The sequence below is a fragment of the Ursus americanus genome, chromosome 22 (genome assembly GCF_024610735.1).
Source record: "Ursus americanus isolate L20-20 chromosome 22, mUrsAme1.1.p, whole genome shotgun sequence".
NCBI lineage: Eukaryota > Metazoa > Chordata > Mammalia > Carnivora > Ursidae > Ursus > Ursus americanus.
In genome coordinates, this window is record NC_142148.1 from 39,673,051 (window position 1) to 39,693,257 (window position 20,207).

The following is a 20,207-nucleotide window of genomic DNA, read 5'->3' on the forward strand; positions in this document are numbered from 1 at the left end:
AAACTGCCAGGAAGATGGAAAGTCCTAAAAACCTTTCTCAAGCCATTGCCGTGAGAATGTTCTCCTGTGATCTTCCTTACTGGTAGCATTCCATCATCCCTCCACCATTGAACTGTTTCTGTCTGTTGCTCCCCGCTCTATCCACTCCTTCTTCATGGGGTTCCACTAGTTTAAGTGGGAAGGGGGCTCTACATGGTAAATGACTGCCCCTAATTGTAATAACTTTGTATGCTGACAGATGGTAACCACACTTATCATGGCGGGCATTTGGTGAGGTGTGTGATTGTCAGATCACTATGCTGTACGCAGGAAGCTAGTGTAATATTGTCTGTCAACTGTAGCACAATGAGAAACAAGAAAGGACTATCCCTCGAACCCATGAGAGGAAAAAGGCCATTGTCCACTAGGCAAAATGCATGCAATCACTTGGAGAGATTTTTCTTGTCATTGATCACATAAATATATATATTTAACCAAACATATTTCTGTGGAGAGGAAACAACTAGAATGCCTCTAGAGTTATCCAAAAACGTGCATCAGATAAGGCAGACTTCTGCAAATTGACCAGTTTGGCAGAAAGAACAAAGCACATGCCAGAATACTGTACAGCTAGGGATTCACGTGTTGCTTTATGTCTATAGCGTTGTACATACTGGCAATGCTTAATTGTCTGTGGCCTACTCTGCCATCAGGAGAGGAGAAACAGACGTTCCCATTTGTCTTTTGATGTGGCTTCTGCTATTTATATTGACTTGTCTAAAATAACATCAGCCATCCTAGACAATTTTTCCCTAGTCCTTGAGTCTGTGGACTAATTACTTCAGGTGGCTGTTAAGTATGTGATTATCATCTCAAGGAGATGATCCATTGCCAGCAGGTATCCCCCCAGTACAAGGGAAAAACAGGTACCACTGGGGAGAGAACATCAGAACCACAAAAAAATACATAGAACTTTATTTGTTCAAAGTGAAATGAGACCCCAATAACTCTTCTTGAAATATGCCTAATAGAAATTCAGGGGTACTTAAATTCAAGACCAGGAAGTCCTGTCACCCAGTATAGTAATTCTGGAACTGGCATTATAGTTAAGGATACTGGATAATTAGAGTGTTACCAGTAGTCTTGGGAGAGGTGAAGGTTTAATTATTAAATACAAGTAATTTATACTACATTGAAAATGACAGCCTCCTTAAATCATGGCTTGATGGGAAAGAAATAATGACAGTACTGGACACATGTAGGAGAAGGAGGAAGTATGCTAGGTCTGGAAATCACTGAATGGATGCAGAAATGGGATAAAGGAGGCTGGAGCCTTTTTACTTGACTGGCAGGAGGGCTTACAGTAAGATAGTGTCCTACTTGTGACATAAAGGAAGCAGATATTGGAAGCGACTATTGCAGACCAGACAAATACAACCCAGACAAAATCACAAAAGAAAACAAACAGAAAGCAAACCAGGAATTTCAGCAAGTAGCATAACTATAACTATAACTATAACTATAACTATATATATATATACATATAACTATATATATATGTATATATATATATATAACTATATATTTTTTTTTTAAATGACCATTACAGGTTTCCCTCTCTGTCTGAACGTGGAAGTTTCCTGTGAAACCTTTTGTAAGCCAAAGTGGCTCAAAGCAAAGAAGCAATTACCATTTCATAAAAGTAAAAATCCTCAGCAGATTTCTTTTGGTTATTGAAAATAGGTACTAATGTAGGTCTTTTGTAAAAGCAAAGTGCTTTACTTCTTTTTAAAAAAAAATCTTATACAAACTTTCTAGATACCATTTTAGAATGTCTATTTGGTACTGGTCTATTTTTCCTTCCCATCTATTTGATTTCCCTTCCTTTCTACTGAAACAACTCACTGCATAAGGTGTGTCCTGGGCCCCCTAAACCAACATGGCTTCCTTCATTCCCAGGCTCAGTCATTGCTTCCCAGCTCCGATTTTCTCAGGCCATATACCTGAATGAGATTCCGGGTAGCATGGTAGCATGGTAGCTTGGTGATCAGCAGATTTCACATTGGAAGCACATGACCAAAGCTCAAATCCTGTTTCTGCTTCCCGTGGGAAGCAGGGACCTTTGAAGAGTTATTTAAACTATCCAAAATCATTTTCTCACCTATAAAATAGGCTATTTGTTGTATCTGTACCCCAAAGTTGTAATGAGCTTTAATGGGATAATTCAGAGCTTTTACGGTAGAGGCCGGCACTGTTCCTCATCCTTCAACCACTCAACAAAGCCAGTTGATTCTACCCCTTGACTAGCTCCTCAATCCATCCTATTCTTTCTGTTTTCACCTTCCACCCCTTTATCTCAGGCTTCCATCATCTCTTATCTGGAGTATTTTACTCAGTTCATGTGGGTCACTTATCTCCTCCTCCTTCCCCCACCCAGATCAATCCCAGCCCCACAAAGCAGCCAGGTGACAGAGAAATCATGGATCCCTACAACTCTTCATGGAAGCAACTGCCTCCTTAGTAAGGGGTACAAAGTCCTTTGTCCTGCAACCACTTGTTCTTCTTCTGGCTTCTCTCCTTGCTCTACTCCCTTTGTTTGCGATGGTCCTGCAGAACTAAGTCACTGTGACTCTGCAAATATACACGCTCACTCTCTCCTCTAGATCTTGTTCCAATCTTTGGAACATTCCCTGTCCCCTCAACTCCTCCTGCTCCATTTGCCTGGATCTCTTCCCTTTAGGCCCATCTCATGGCACTCACTCTCTACTCCAGCCCCACTGGCCACCCCCAAGTCTTCAAAGATGCCTTGGTCTTTCCCACAACAGGTCCTATGGACATGCTCTTCACTCTATCTGGAAAATTCATCTATCTCTCCCCCTTTTTTTTTTTTTAAGATTTTATTTATTTATTTGACAGAGAGACAGCCAGCGAGAGAGGGAACCCAAGCAGGGGGAGTGGGAGAGGAAGAAGCAGACTCCTAGTGGAGAAGCCTGATGTGGGGCTCGATCCTGGAATGCCGGGATCACTCCCTGAGCCGAAGGCAGACACTTAATGACTGCGCCACCCAGGAACCCCTATCTCTCCCTTTTTGATTCATTCATTTCTGCCAACTAATTTCACATAATAAATGCCTTAAACTTATTAGCTCAAATACCCTTTGCACAGAGAAGTCCCCTCTGATGAACTTGTTAGATGGAAGTCCTCCTGGCAAACTGTACTTCCCTCCATTAACACCTACCACAATTGGGGATAATATGTTTGTGTAATTATTTGGTTTAAAAATATCTTTGATCAGGTCCCCCCTGTTAAGATAAGAATTCAAGGGCAAGTGTTTGATTTGGGGAATGATCCAGGAAGCACCAAGAGGAAGTAGGGAAGTGAGACCAGGAAAGGAAGGAAACAGGTTCATGAACAGGCAGGTTATCCTGTGGGCGGTTGGGACCGCGTCCTGCACGGGAATTCTATGGGACGTGCCCCAGAGTTGTCCCACTCAAGGGGAGTGAAGGCAAGTATTCATTACTTTATCCTGTCCATCACTGGCTGGGGACCGCTTCCAAGTTGGCTGCACAGGACAAGCATCCTGTTGAGACAAGAAAAATCCCTAAGGCAGGGTGCCCTAGTGTTCACAAGGAGAGGCCATTGGTGAATGAAGAGGGACAGGGATGGGGATTAGACAACTTCAGCCTCCACAACCCGTGCTCCACTGGACTCTGAGCCCTGCAGCCCCGCTTCCTCACGTGTCAGCTCTAGAGCAGCCCACCTAACAGGAATACAATATGAGTCACAGGTACGTGTGTAACTTGAAATTTTTGAGAAGCAATGTTTAAAAAAAAAAAAAAAACTAAGAGAAACAGGCACCATTAATTTTAACTCTATAGTTTGTTGAACCCATTTAGCCAAAGTGTTGCATTTCAACATGTAATCAATACAGAAATTGTTAATGAGATATTGTACATTGTTTGGGGCTGTCCTTAAAAGTGGATGTGGATTTGACCTTCATAGCACATCTCAATTTGGACATGCCACACTTCCACAGGTGTGATTTCTGCACTTACAAATTATTTTTGTGTAACATGAATTTTGTGTTGAAATTTATTCTGGTATAATAATGTCAAATAGCTATTAAGTAAACATTGGGTTAAACGAAACCATTACTGGAATTCTACAGTTTTTAAAGAAAGATAAAACACATATATTACCCTGCTGTTTTTATAGTTGTTAATAAGCTTAGGAGGAGGAGTCCCGTTTTATCATCCATAAGATGGTAATTTGAATGAGGGCACTTTTTATAAAAAGTTCATATTGAATCATGGAAAACCCACACCTTGCCTTTATCCTAAACTTCAAAATTCCAAAACAGCATGGTAAAATTTCTATTTTCACCACTTAAAATAGCATGTTTCAACATTGAAGGAACAACTACATTAAAGGGGGGAAATGGTAGAAACACAAAGACGAAGGCTTTTACTTCCCACAACCGTGTGGGATTGCCTGCGATCAAGCCTACATGTACTGAACTGTGCCCTCCCCGAGAGACACCTGCTCTCAACACATGCACATTCCCCAGCACTGGCTTCCCAGAGGGCCACAAGAGCAAAGCAAGTAGAGAACTGAAGCGCTTGCCTAGATATTCCTCATTTAAGTCAGCTCAGATGACCGATATTATTCAGATCTACATAGGTAAGATAAAATCTCATCTTTTTCTCTGAATAATTGCCTCCAGCCTCAATTTCACCTTGAGCGAGTGACAGAGGAAGATAGGGCTGATGAAACCACTCTCTCCAGCTTTCTTCCATCAACTCCCAAAGGGAAAGGCTTTTGTTTTCCTCATAGCCTAGTTTATTTCCTCTCCGCCATCTTGAACTTCCTAGGTGCTCACCAAACATTAATTGATGGCAAAGATATCAAGCAGCTCTTGAATTTATTATGCAATGATTCTCTATTCAAAGAACATCTTTATATCCTTTCTGTTCTTCGACAAAAAAGTGAAACAGTGTTTCAGCTTGCCAGTTCTGTTTTAACATCTGCAGAGAGCACAGTGTGTGCCGGTGTTAAACAAATGTGTAGGCACACCAGTTATCTTGATTTAGAAGCATAAATGACAATAGAGAGAGAGAGTTTTTAGAAGGAAATTTAACCTTAGGGCTCAAAGTTAATAGAAAGTGCAGTTGTTGTTTTGTTTGAGAGAGAGTGAGAGAGAAAAGAAATCCCACTGTAATGCTATTATGCTAAGTTTATTTTGGTCATAATTTTCCCAGTTATGGAGTAGACACAAGCTTATGTGCACACCTGAAAACCAGTGTAATTTATGGTCAATTCACCAATGTAGGTCAACTGGTAGAATAACCGTAAGTATCAGCATAAGTTGATTTGTAGCCTCAGTTGCACCGTGAAGTCATCGGAAGACTTTGGGAAAGCGGCTTAATTCCCATTTGTTTGTTTCCTAATCTTTTTTAAAAAGGCCACATTAATGTATTTCTTATTATTGTCATTCCTTAATGGTTATTGATTATATGCAGGATGCTTTGTATCTCTGCGAGGCATTGCAACTTCCCCCGGGAAGACTGTGCTAATGAATAGTGTTTGTAAAGTACTTGGAAATCCTTGGATTAAAAGCTAACCATATCAGGGTAGAAGTATTTGTATTAACACGCCATATGGGAGAACCATATGTTATCTATTAAGAGGGTGTGTGTGATATTGAAAATAGCTCTCTGGTGCATTGCCTTGTGCTATTTTTATACAGTTATGTCATGGCACGTTTTGGTACGCCAGGGTCATCCCTTCGTTGTGGAAATTCAGTTATTCAGCAGGTTTTGGTTGAGTATCTTATTGAACACTTGACACTCCACTTACCATCATACAAAATAGATGGAGGCAACAGTTTCACGCTACAGTCTCATGCATTTCCTTTCATTGAACTTGTGTTACACTTGGGTCTCCCTTAACAGACATATCTGCTCTAAAAATAACATGTTCAGTTATTTCCTCTTCCCTCTATATGGGCAAGTATGCTGTTTTGGGACATTCTTAGAAAAAAAATAGGACTGGGGCACTTGGGTAGTTCAGTCGGTTAAGCATATGACTCCTGATTTCGGCTCGGGTTATGATCTCATGGATCATGGGGGGATCAAGCCCCGTCTTGGGCTCCGCACTCAGTGAGGAGTCTGCTTCTCTCCTCCCTCTCTCTCTTCCCCTCTGCATGTGATCACTCTCTGTCTTTAAAATAAATAAATAAATCTTTAAGAAAAGAAAGAAAGAAATAGGACCAAGATGATTGTCTTCTCTGCTCTATAACTGAAGACCAACCATGGATCTTACACAGCCTCTGTGAATGAGGCATGGTTATAATAGTATTTATTTCGAATAGAATTGGTACTGGCAGCCAGGAAAGCAAGTGTTTCCCCAGATGGGCTATGTGTGCTCCACCACCTTCCCAGGAGGGGCTAAGTTATTAGTCTGGGTAACTGACCTGTAACAAGTTCTACACATAACCTCCACTGGCCTGAGGAAGGGGTTCCTTCTCTAAGGTGACTTCTCCAGTAAGAAGATAAAATGGTAACGGGTATAGCCTGGGTTCTCTGTCTTGGCCACCTTTCTTCAAAAATGCTGCCCTACATGATGTATGAACCTCAGATTTTATAAGTGACCTGATGATCTTGGAGGAGGAGATAATTCCCCCCCCTTTTTTCCAGTTAATATGCAAAGCCAGGTCAGGAAAGAGCATACTTCATTATTTCACAAATATTTATTGCACACCTATCAGGTGTTCATTCTAGGTACTTAGGGGACCTCAGGCAATGAAGCAAACAAACTTGCTTGCGTTGGTGGAGCTTACCTTCAAGTGAGGGTAGATATACATAGACAATGAATAGAATACCTACCTACATTATATATTAGAAGATGGTGGGTCCAGATAAGGAAGACGGAGGGTGTAGGGGTGGGGAGATGTTGTAATTTTAAGTGGAGTATTCAGCATAGACCCCATTGAAAAGGAGGCATTTTGGGCCAAGACTTGAAGGACCTGGAAGCACTTCAGGCAGAGGGGACAGGCAATAGAAAGACTAGGGGAGGAGAGACCCTAGGAGGGACAGCCAGTATGGCTGGAGCAGAGTGCATGGGAGGCTTTGAGAAGAATGTCAGCGTAGGAAAACCACAGTGGTCTCCACCACACACAGCCTTGTTGCCTTTGAGCAACATATGAGCAGGGGAATCATATGATCTTTGAAAACAAACTGTCTGGCCTCTAGGTTGAGAACAGGTCTGGAGGACAAGAGCTGAAGCCATTGTCACAACCCAGGAGGGGCCGGGAAAAGAGGCCAGACTGGGTGGTGGTGAGAGGAGATGAACTCTAGCTACCTGTGCTCCCTACACATCACCACGTTGGATTTTTAGGAAACATTACTTGTGATCAAAGACACGACATTTCAAAACAAATCCACAATTTTAATGAGGTCCAAGCAGAGGCTCAGATAAATAACATACCATTTTACGTTGAGAACTGAAATCCAGTTCAAGCAAAATGATTAATAGTAATTACTGCTTAAAGGAAAATGAAGTTTCTTTTTTAATCCCTCGACAAACATTGATGGAGCCCCAACGAATTTAGGCACTGTGCCGGGTGCTGAGGACACCACAGCAAGAGTAAGGGCCTCCCTCTCAGAGAGGACTTACAGCTTCGCCACCGAGGGTCAGAAGAGGTCACAGGAATCTGTAAGGAAGAGAGAACTCAGGCTTTGGCATAATCTGGACCCGAGTTTAAGGCCTAGCTCTGCCACTCTTTGTGGGACTTCAGGAAAGTTACTTGCCTTCCCACGACCTTGATTTCTTCATCTGTAAAAATGGAGATAAAAGTCTAACTCGGTAGAGCTCCTATGGGATTCGCAGTAATAGGTGTGAGGTGCCTAAGAGTCTAAGCGCCTGGTGCCCAGGAGGCGCTTGGAACAGCAGCTACCACTCGTGTTAGATGGCGAGGACTCAACTGGACATCTCTTTTTATCTGCATTGAAAGATGCATGTGAAGCTCTTCATTAGAATAATGAGGCAGCCAATGTGGGAACTTAACTTTTCTTATACTCATCTATTAAAATTGACTAATTGGCTGATGACACCTCCAGAACAACGTTTAAGTGTTTGGAACCAAGCATCCCTCCCATCCTCCTTTCTTTCCTTTCTAAAGCCTTCAAGTAGGACTGAGCAAGTAGGCACTCACACAGGAGGGGGTTCAGGGGGAGGTGACAAACATCTGGCACAGAGCTTAGGCAAGGTCAGGAGGGCATCTCGGTCTTAGGTTGAAGGAGACTGAACAGACGTGACAACAAAATGCAGTGTGCGATCCTAGAAAAATATGAAAGATCTTATTAGAAAATTGGCAAAACTTGAATGTGGTCTGTGGTTTAGAGAGCAGGAATGTCATCAGGGCTAATCTCCTGATCTTGATGGTTGCATTGCGGTCATGGAGGAGAATGTCCTTGTCTGTACAAAATATATACTAAAGTATTCAGGGCTCATGGAGGTGATTATGTCTGCAACTCACTCTCAATAGGTTCAGAAAAGAAAAGAAAAAAGAAAAGAAAAGCATAGAGTAGAATAGAATAGAAAAGAAAATTCTTTGTACTGTTCTTATAACTTTCTATTATTTAAAATTATTCCAAAATAAAAATATCTTTGGCATTAAAAAAAATAAGTTTAGAGTTGTAGTATGTGCTTACCTAGCTTAAATGTCAGGCAAGCTCAATTCTTAATGTTCTTAGTGAATCTGCATGACAATATAGTTTAACTCTTTAACTATTATTATATTATCGTTTTTTTCCACATTTTTGCTGACCCATAATTTATCTTACCCAGACAAATATCAGTTATGTTTCCAGGGAGGGAATAGTGGGCTCTGCCATCAGCTGACTCGCAAAACCCTGCTGCCACCCCTTGCTAGCTGTAGGGTCTTAGGCAAATTACTTAATATCTCTGTGTCTCAGTTTCCATATCTGTGAAATGTGGATAATAATAATACCAGAGGCACCCGGGTGGTTCAGTCAGTTAAGCATCTGCCTTCAGCTCAGGGCGTGATCCCGGCGGTCCGGGATCAAGCCCCATATCTGGCTCCTCACTCAGTGGGGAGTCTGCTTCTCTCTCTGCCCCTCCCCCTGCTCATCCTCTCTCTCTCTCTCAAATAAATAAAATCTTTAAAAAAAATAGTAATAATACCAAACTTACTGGATTGCTATGAGAATTAAATTTTATGGCCTATGCAAAGTACTTAGACACTGAGCAGAACATAGCCAGTATCCAATAAATATTAGCTGGTATTAACTAGTATTATGCTGCTACTCACATTGCTCTATTAAATAAGACATAAGTATAATTGATGGAAGGGCCTACTTTTTGAGATCATTCCTCCCTTATATAAGGTAAGGTTATTTTTCATGTGTGTATATTCTAGAGAATGTGGGAATATGTGAGATGAAAATGTTAGCCTAGTGGCAAAATATAAAATTAAAAACTGAATTCTCTATAAATAAAAGAGGTTGAGCCTTCCTGACCTGAGAAAAATAAATATACCATTTGTATTAATTAGCTGTTGTCATGATAATACTGGGTAACAAATGACCCCGAAATACGGTCCCTTACAACAAAAATATTTATTCTCATGCTTACAGGTTCATGAGTTGACTGTCATTCAGCTGAGGTAGGCTGAGTTCCACTGGGCAGTTCTGTTTCAAGCTGTGACTTGCCTGGGCTTGGTCCAGATCGAACCTTGTCTGCTCCACGTATCTCTCATCCTCTTTAAACCAGTAGCTATATAGCCATCTTGTCATGGCAAATGTCAGGGGCACAGGCACCAAGTCCAATTATGCATCACAGTTAAGCCTTTTGCTCACATTACGTCCACTAATATCTCATTAACCAAATCAGGTAACTTGGTTAAATCCAACATCAGTGGGTTGGGATGTATTCTCTGCCCACAGTGGGAGAACACTAACTGTATAATCCATTACCAGGGACTGAGGAATTGGGACCAATTCTAATCTGCAAACCACTGCATTTCAGTGGCATATGCTCCCCCCGTGCCTGGAAATGTTGGCACCTCTATTAATAAGAGTATTAATACGTGAACAGGCAGCACACATCGAGGTGTTTCCCCAATAGCAAGAATGGATTTGCTCGGATGTACTTCCCCTTTCTCTTTCCGTGCACAGTTCACCAAAAGAAGGACATATCAAGATAGCAATCTGTGGCCATGACATTGAGAGTTTGCCCTTGTACATCTCTCTCATATAGGAATAAGCATGAATTACATTCTCGTCATCATCGAACAAATGATGCAGCCCTACTGCCTCCGTGAATTCAGTTCACAGAAGGAGTCTCTTATTTTTATTTCTTTTTTTTTTTTTTAAGATTTATTTATTTATTTATTTGACAGAGAGAGACAGCCAGCGAGAGAGGGAACACAAGCAGGGGAGTGGGAGAGGAAGAAGCAGGCTCCCAGCGGAGGAGCCTGATGTGGGGCTCGATCCCAGCCTGATGTGGGGCTCGATCCCATAACGCCGGGATCACGCCCTGAGCCGAAGGCAGATGCTTAACGACTGTGCCACCCAGGCTCCCCTTTCTATAAAATTCCTGAAATATCCTTGCATATAATACATGCTCAATAAATATGGGTTGAAAGAATGAAGAGCAGGATACGAACACTGGGGAAACAAAACTTATGCAACAACTAGAATGCTCACAGGTTACCGTGCTTTTTGGCATGAGAAAATAAAGTGTTATGTGACTCCCACCGTGAATGCTATAGCAATTTATTATCTGAAATAAATATGTGATCTTAAAGGCGTACTAACTATGAGAATTTAGCTTCTGCGTGACATTTTTTAAGCTAACAAAATTGCCTGTCACTTCCCTATATTTCTTCACATTTATTGTAAGCCTTTTAAAACCCTTCTAAAAACCACAAGTTTATATTCACCACTCTACTTAACTTTTTATTGTTTATGGGCTTCCTGTGAAGATAGCTAGACAGACAAGGCTGATGAAAAGGAAAGCTTGTCCTTATCAAATAAATACTTACCGGTAACTGCGTAATGGGATTTTTTCCCCCTACCAGTGGAAGACCACTGTTTCAGGAAGAACCCAGTCATTTGAGGCATTTTAAATGGATGGAAAGTTATAAGCCAGCCAAAATGTCCTTCTGAAAGAGTGAAATGAATGTTAATCTAATTGCCAGAGAACGCCTGCTTAGAAAGCGAGACTTCTACACTGGCTCCCCCTGCTGGCTCCAAGGAGGCACTGTCTGGAGGTGGAGGAAAGCGATGTACCTAAAACTTGTCATCTGAGGGCACGTTACTCAAATGGCAAATCCAGCATTCTTCTAGAATGCACTTACTCAGTATTAAACATGCCAACTGTTTCTTGAGTTTTCTTCGTAAGGGCAGAAATACCGCAACTGTATCGTGCAGTCAAGGCTCAAAGTAGGAACCAGGAGCATACCGCTCGGGTGGCTGTGTCAGCGAGTGCGACAGCATGCATATGCAGAAGGGTAAAAACCCAGTCGCGCTACCTTAGGAAAACAGTCAGACTGGTTCTTATTGCTGTAAAGCTGGACTTGGGGGCCTGACTGGAAATGTCTTTCTCATGCATTTCGAACTGCTGGAACCAACTCCTTGCCTTCCTGTCACTTAATTGTCTCTTTCCCTTCTTATCTTCCTCTCGCCACAAGAAGGCTTTTTACTCTCTTGGAGACGTGGTAACCAGACTAATTTTAAAGGCAGCCTGTCACTGCGGACTTCAGACCTATTGTGAAATCTCTGTTAAAAAGACTGTCTGCTGGGGGAGACAGCAAAGCTGGCCGATTTCTCTTGCTTGATGCCGACTCCATTTGGTGGGAGGAAGGGGGAAAATTCTGACCCATGTTTTTAACACATCCTGTAGCACCCACTTAGCCTTGTTAAGGGAGCAAGAGCAGCAAGGGTGGCTGTTTCCTTCCTAGAGCAAAAGCCGGTGCGGTCGTCTGCTTGGAGAACTAGAACAGAGCAAATGTCAGACCATTAAGCCGTACCGTCAATAAGCCACTTAGAACATCGGACGTAGGTAGCTGCAGAGCTGCTGTGGGTCCTCGTGTTACAAGTTAGACTGTATCCCCAGGACAAATAGCGCAGGTGTTGGGCAGAGGGAATTGTATGCATACTTATGTATTCAATGGTAGCATTTCTTCCCCACTTTAGAATGCCACTCTTACGTATGTGTGTAAGTATGTATGTATGTATTTATCTATGGCACTCTATTATAAACTTTTACTTTCATTCAAGTCAATCCCAAATGTTTTCCCACCTGCAACTCTCTTCACTCGGTTCTTTTACAGAGCTCCTTGGTGAAATGTTTCCCCATTGCTCGTCAGGCTCTTGTTTGAGCTCTCCTGTTTGAGTCCTCCTCTAGGGAGGATTCCCCATCCTCTTGCCTCTGGATTAAGAGCTGGTGGTAGTAACGGATGGTGGGTCAAGGCACTCAGGCCAAGCAAGGTTGAGTGATCTGAGCCTGGTGATGGGTCAAAACTTTTCAGAGGGCTCAGCTGGATGATTCTTCAGCTCCTTGTGGCATTGGCTGAGGCCGTGGTTTGGCTGCATGCGGCGGGCAGCTGGGCTGGGCTGGAAGGTGCAGGACTCACCCACGTGTCTGACCCCTCGGTGCTTCGCCACATGTGCCTCTCCCTTGGGAGGCTAGCCTGAGCGTCTCTACAACATGGTGACTGGCTTCCTAGAGGGAGAAAGTAGAAACTGCTTGGCCTCAGGGTCCCAGAACATCATTTCGACATTTCATTGATCTAGTCACGGAACCAGTCCGGATTCGAGGAGAGGAGAGATAGATTCCACTTCTTGAGAGACAAAGGATCTGTGGCCATCTTTAACCCATAGTAATATATGCCAGTCACTTCTGCTTCTCTGTTTTCTGTATTCGATATGCTTTATGTTTTGTTCCTGTGTCTTTATATAAATTTTTCTTTTTTAAAAATTTTCTGAACAAGGAGATTTGGAAACTCTCCCAGCAATGAGATAGAAAATCCTGCCTTTATTTGCCTTTGAAAAGTTTATTTTTTTTCTACCCATAAATCCACCGGTATATATTACACATTTTAAGCCAAAAGAAAATGTTACCTAGCTTCTAGTATACGGCTACCACTGCACCTACCCGGGGGTTTGTTTTTCAAGGTGTTGTGTACTATGGTGTACACTTGACCAGCCTTGTCTGTTCAAGACAAATAGCACAGCATAGCATAGATGTGTCAGCCTGTCACGCGTAAGTTAGGTAAAGATAGATATTTTTTGCAACATAGATCAAACAGGAAAAGCAGCCATAGAAACTTAATCAAGCAGATTTCCTTACGCGGTGCATATTGCTTGAGTCAAGGGAGAGAAGCAGACTCGAATTAAGATCAGTACTACATTTTGGGAAATGCTGTGCAAGGAGAGAAATGTTGTAGGAGTGCTGACTGAATTTTGTTTACTGTGGTACAACATTTCATCAAGCAAATCAGGTGAGAAGGGGCAAGTATAAATGCACCTATTTATGTAGGGAATTTCTCTGTGTCATGCCCCTGATTCATCTCTCTGCCTTGCTTTGGGACTCATGCTACATTGGTTACAATTAATTTCAGTGCTGCATATTAGCCATAAAGAGATATTTCATAAATTGACTTGATGTATTTTCCCCCCTCTGTGGTTTTCTTAAAGATGAGAATGGTCCAGAGGAAAAACAAAGTACAGAAGAAACGGAAGGGCAGAGCCAAGGAGCAGGTGGGCTCAGATTTCTTTTGAGGAGTCTCCTAGGCCTCATCCACAGAGGTGAACAAGAACTTTACTCAACTGTTGTTTTCCAGACATGCTTATACCTTTTCACCGGTTGACTGCAGTATTCATTTAGGTCTCCCTCAGGAAGCCACCAATCCCCCCGGCTGCAGGTGACAGCGCTTCCAGTCAGAAGGGTACATTCTCACTCCTCATTCACCAACTCCATTTTTCTTCTGCTTAACAACACTTCACTTAGAAATGCTCTCAGAATGATGGGCAGAGGTTGGAAGTGCCAACTCAGAACTTGGCTACCTCGGGACAGGTCAAAATTAGCAGATTTCGTTTGGGAGGGGAATGAAATGCAAAATGTTTAAAGGAAATAAATAAGAGGCTTCCCCTCCGTGAGGAGTAGAATGTTCTCTACTGCTTTGCATTACACCTTGAAGAGCTGTGTTTCCGGTTGTTTCTTTACACGTGGTAGGAGACAGTGTCATGGAAACCAGTTACCTTACAACCAGACCTAAAGTGAGATCCGAAGCCTTCCTGATATCTTCTCTGCTCCCTAAGAATAGATGTGTCCATCGAATGTTTATAGAGTCTCTCCTATACATTCTGAATGGAACATCTTGAAATGCAGTAGCACTGAAGGCTCAGAAGAGATGGTCACCACCTCTAGCTTCTCATCTCTTCTTACCCATCTTTGTCCTCGGGCACGCTCTCCTGTAACAGACTGATAGGCACAGTTCTGCCGTTATCAACACCACCACCCAAATCGAAATATCCCTCTTCCCTTTAGCCTCCAAGTCCTAACGAGCCCCACAGAGGGGCATTTGTGAAACAGTGGGCTCCGTCTGCTGTGTGCCAGGCACGTCCTAAGTCGTGTGCTGAACTCTTGGAAATCAACCAGGTAGTGTGATAAGTTTTTCACTGAAAACTTCCTACATTAACCTTGGAACTTGTCCTAGAGAAGTGGAATCTTTTATTATTAACCTGGAAGATGGAATGGAGGAAGCCCAATCAGAGAAAGCACTGAAGCAAGGCAGCGAGGACCTTGTGTAGCTGCCGCTGGGTCAGCCGGCTCCCTTGGCCGAAACGTAGTCCTTGCGATGAAATGAATTTCTGATCCAGCGGACTATTGTCACCCGCCACCCCCCACCCCAGCTCCCGACCCACACATCATTATGCGCCCTGGCAGATGAGTCTTCTGTGAGAAGCTGTTTTCACTGTTTGCCGCTGACAAGTATTAGTCAACTAACTGCTGACAGCTGAGGCCATTCTCTGAATGGTGAGATTTCACAGGTTTTATTCACTCAACTCTGCTGTCCCCAACTATCTTTATCAGCATAGATTTTTTTCCCACCCTTGTTCACACACACACGCGCACACACACACACACACACACACACACACAGGTGCACACATTTGCCTGTTTATTCATCCCTCTTTTAGCTAGTAAGTTGAGAACAGGCGGTTTCTTTTTGGATTTGGGATCATCTGTCAGCAGAGAGTGGTGGGGTTTCAGTCCTCAAGGTAAAGAATAGTCCTGAATGCACCCCTGAGGGGCTCCTCTTACTCTTCCAAGTGAGCCCACTGGCTGGCCCAAGTCATGGCAGGATTCATCTCTGATCTTGGCTGTTGTCCATATACATGGTTATGTCTGCTCTGGCTCATTTCATAGCCTCCCTAATCTAAGTGCAGAAAAATCAAAGGTGAGGTCCAGGTCATTAAAGCCCTCTTGACCTGCTGTTGTTCTTCCAAAATATAAATACCTCCTTTCCGTTCAATATGATTTCCAACTTCAATTTTGATTATGTAACTGCAGGCTTCTTCCACATCATGAAAAACACACAATCTCAAACCAGCACGGTCTTGACTGCTGTCAGGATCAAGTCAAATTGAAGTCGTAGATACTATTCCTCAAATAGTCATTTAACAAATACATATCAAGGGTCTATGTGACTCAGGCACTGTTCTGGGCACTGGGATACAGCAGCAAACCATAAAGACAATATCCCTGCCTCCATGAAGCTTATATTCTGGTGGGGCTGGCGGAGGGTGGGGGGTGAAATTCAGAAATAAACAGTAAACAAAAACATAGAAGATGGCAATAAATGCCTTGTGGCGAAATGAGGTCGGTCGAAGGAACACTGGGAAGGCAACTTCCCATCGGCTGGATTTGGGAAGGACTCCCCGAGGAAGGGATATTAAATAAAGTCTCAATGAGGATCTCCTCATTGGTGGAAGAGAATTCTAGATGGGGGGACCAGATGATGAAAATGTCTCAAGACCAATGTTAGCATGTGGGAGAAAGACGGTCAGAGTGGCTGGAGCATGGCACATTAGGGAGAATATGGTGTAAGATTTGGTTAAAAAAAATCATAGGACCAGACAATGTCTGACTGTATAAGATTTGATTTTATTAGAACTACAAAGAGAAGCCAGTGGAAGTTTTGAAGTTTTAATGAGCTCATTTTGCCTGTGAGTAAAAGTGGGTCACGAGAACCAGAGTGAGACCAGCTAGAAGGCTATAGCAGGAAGAAATGATGGCAGTTTCTGGAAACAGAGTCAAAATGGATTGATGTGTCATATTCCAGACATAAAGATAACAAGGTGTGCTGATGGATTTGGATGTGGCATATGGGGGAAAGAGGAATCCAGAATAAGTCCCAGATTTTTAGCATCAAGAACTTTGGGGATGATGGTGCCACTTGCTAATATTTGGAAGACTGGCCACCAGGCACAGTGTTTGTTGAGAAAGTTAATAGTTCAGTTTTTTCCATGGTAAATTTGAGAGGACTCTTAGCTATATGGGATGTCAAGAAGCTAGCTAGTTAGATAGATGATTCTGGAGAGATGTGGACTGAGATACAGGTTTGAGATTCACATGGTATATAAATGAGATTTAAAATCATGGTTCTGAAAAAAAAAACTTAAAAAAAATAAAACCATGGTTCTGGGTGAGATTCACTAGAAAGTGCATATAAATAAAGAAAACAATGTGCTTGAGACATCAGGACATCCATATAGGTGGCAACAGAAGAGAGAAAGAGAGTGTTTCAGAAAGAACAGAGTTAAGACTCTGTGAAATACTACTGAGAAATCAAGTAAGATGAGAAAAGAGAGACGACCATTGGATTTGGCAAAGGGAAGTCATTGGCATCTTTCCTCAGAGGATTCTCGGAGGGGTATTGGAGCCAATGGAGTGGGTTATGGAGAGACTATGAAGTGAGGAAGTACAGAACAGTAACACAGACAGCTCTTTTAGGGAGTTGTACCATGAAAGGAAGGGCAAATGGGAAGATGTAACACCAAGCAAAGGTTACTAGTCTTTTGTTTGTTCATTTGTTTGTTTGTTTTTTATAGGAGATTGTCACCTACCAAAAGAAAGTGATTTATCCTGTTCAGTTACTCCCCTACTAAAAATGCTATTCTGTCTTCCAATAGAGACATGACCTGCAAGTAATAGTCATATGCATTAAGAATGAAAGAATGAAATGAAAGAATGAAAGAGATGCTAGAATCTATACATTTGTCTTCAAATGTTAGTTGTCATGGGTGTGTGAGTTCTCTTGAGTTCCATAACCTTGTTACATGTTCCATATACATGAAGAATGTATATTCCTTTTTAATTCCTTCTTCAGTGGTCAAATATTAACCATTCCAAATGATTTTGATAATCCTTCATATATTAAATTCACTATTTTAATGTTAGTGAGTTAATTATCTATTATCCTCGAAGCTAGATATGAGTGGAGTCATCATGGTGCTTATGATACTGAGAGGAAAGATCAACTGTGATGAGGTTCATTGCCACTGGGAGGGGGACAGGGACCTCCAAGTTCCTTAGTCCCTACTCTGTGCTTGGGTGATGTGAAATCTCCAAATGGCTTTTGGTGCTTTCCTACAAATGATCCCCTTCTCCTGGGCTTCCGCACTGACAGCCATCAGACATGCTCCCTGCAGTTTGACAGCCTGGCATAACAGAGCAGAAGTGCTGTGCTCTGAAAAACCAAACTTTAAAACACACACATAAAAGCACTTTGTAGAAACTCGCAAGGATACGCTTTCACAATCTTTCACTAAAAGAAATGTACCATTCTTCCAGAAGTGGGGGAAAAAGCAAAATGCCAAAGCATAATAAGACCAACGAATAGTATTCTTCACCAAAAAATAGTTTGTTGTCACTGGGCTCTGGTTTAATGGGAGATTCCTGTCCATTAATTATAAAAGAGAGTCACAAACCCTAGACCCTTTGAAGACCACTCAGTGTATCAGCATGAAACAGGTTCATACTTCCTTGGTGGGGTGGGGAGGGATGTGCCACAGGCAGAGAAGCTCATCTTGATAGTATTAACTCTGAGGCAGTGTTTCTCTTTCTGCTCTATAGATGGTGTCAGTGCTGCAACTGGGCCCAGCCCTGCTTCAGAAGAGGCCGTTGAAGTCTGTAAAGATGAAGGTATGAGAACACATACTACATCTAAAAATCACCAACTCATGGAAGACCATTTGGACTTTGTTCATATGAGAAAGTGAAGCAGTGAGCAAACTGTCTAATTCTCTTTAAGCACCTCTATTTCCAACACAATCAAATATCATGCCCACTCTGTTTTATTCCATATCTGCCCTTTCAGAGTCTAGATATACACTTATATTTGTTCTTCTGAAAAGTGACTGTTGATTAAGTAAGAAAAATAATCAAAGAAATTATGTTCAAGGCAGATGCTTACTTGAAACACCAGAATTAGGCAGGTCTGCTGTTTACAACTACTCATTAGGAATAAGTTCAGAGGAGTGGCATTTGGGAACCACCTACCAGGGGACTCCATTATCCAGACATAATAAGAAAGAAAAAATGTTGAAAGGAATCTATAGAAATAAATCTTTGGCCGGAGCATCATCCCTCATTCTATGAACAGTTACTATGAGAAAATGTTGCAGAACCAGGTATCCCCAGAAGAAGAAAAAGTGAAAATTGTAATTAGGCTCTAGGAAAAAAGTTGAGGGAGAAATAGTGGGGACATTCATGTGCAGATGATAGAGCTTACAAAAATTATCTAAAGGAAAATGTAATAGTCCTTTCTTTTCTTTCACCCTGATTAACCATGCCCAAACAAAAAGGTAATATTATTTTGTATGTCATTGGTAGCAATTAAAAATCCCTCTATAGGCTATATTGTTGTATTTATACAAATGGATATCTGGTAAACCCATGCAATCTACTAGGAGCTTTTAGATAAATATGCTGAATGCATTTGTTTCAGTTTGGAGTGATGTGAACATAGATCTATACTTGACATTGATACTTGCTATTCCTTGAATCAGTATTTAGAAAATCAAAGTCTTCTTATAATTTTAATACTCAGCTGTTAGCATAATTTATTTCACTTCATGTTGTCCGGTAAATGGGTTTTCCTAAATGAGGTGTCCTGCATAATGAGAGTACTTGCTAACATTGTGAACTCTGGGGCTAGATGGTTGAAGTTTAAATCCTGTCTCTGCCGCTCAAAATTGGTGTGACCTTTGACAAGTAACTCAAGGAATTGACAAGTAATGACAAGTAATTAACCTCTTTGTGCTTTAGTCTTTTCCTCTGTGGAGTGAAGACAATAATAGTATCTACCTTGAGAAATACCATATACATGTCAATTGCTCAAACTTTTCACCTGGCATGTGTACAGATTAGGCCCCCCAAAGACAGACTCCGCGATGCAGATTAGGAAACAAACATTTTTAGGGAGAGCTCTTGGAATCAAACCTGTGAAAGAGAGAGGGTCAAAGCAGAACTGGGTAGAGAGGGAAGTTGAACTGAAAGGCATTATTAACAGAAGCCACAGCAGGTCTGAAGATAGCATGACCCTGAGATGTCTCATCTGGGGTGAAAGAGTCAGGTCAGTAAGACCCTTCATTGATAAGTCACCTGATACTGGGTGCCTTGGGAAGGAGGTGTGGCCTTCAGTAAGGCAGAGGTCTTCCACTGAGGTAATCCTGGAAGCCTGAGATGAATGAGGGCTGCCTGCACCTGGGAGAATAAATTCTTCATTCCTAAAGGGGGAACTGGGTTGCCCAATGAGCAAATACCACACTGTAATTTTCGGTGGTCCTTTTTTTGATCATTGCCACTTTTTAAATGAATCCCTTAGCACTTCCCTTCATATTACTCAGATATGTGTTCTTACATCCCTGGTTTTAAAGCCATTTGGTATATCTAAAAATGTAATAATGTAGATATCCACATAGGTTCTGATAAGAAACCCCAGGTCATCTTAGAGAGAGAAATAAACCTGACTCAGTCACAGTGGAAAGGCAGAAAGTTGTGTTCATCTTAGGCAAATAATTTTGGACATTCCAGTCATTTAGCTTGTGATTAAACATTTTTTAATGTCCTGAAGTTGAATGGCAGAGTTTAGGAAACAAGAGATAATCTAATTTAAGTACTTCAAGCTGAGATTT

At 41.9% G+C, this 20,207-nt stretch overlaps 1 protein-coding gene across 2 annotated transcripts in view; it reads left to right on the forward strand.

Annotated features, from left to right (window-relative positions):
* The window catches only part of MACROD2 (mono-ADP ribosylhydrolase 2), a 1,878,458-nt gene that overhangs the window by 1,755,834 nt on the left and 102,417 nt on the right, over nt 1–20,207 (forward strand). The window contains exons 12-13 of one of the 2 annotated variants that reach the window (XM_087853758.1): nt 13,701–13,811; nt 18,145–18,213. In XM_087853758.1, the coding sequence (XP_087709884.1) occupies nt 13,701–13,811; nt 18,145–18,213 (180 nt within the window). The remainder of the gene's footprint in view (nt 1–13,700; nt 13,812–18,144; nt 18,214–20,207) is intronic. The other variant, XM_045805705.2, reaches the window with a different exon arrangement.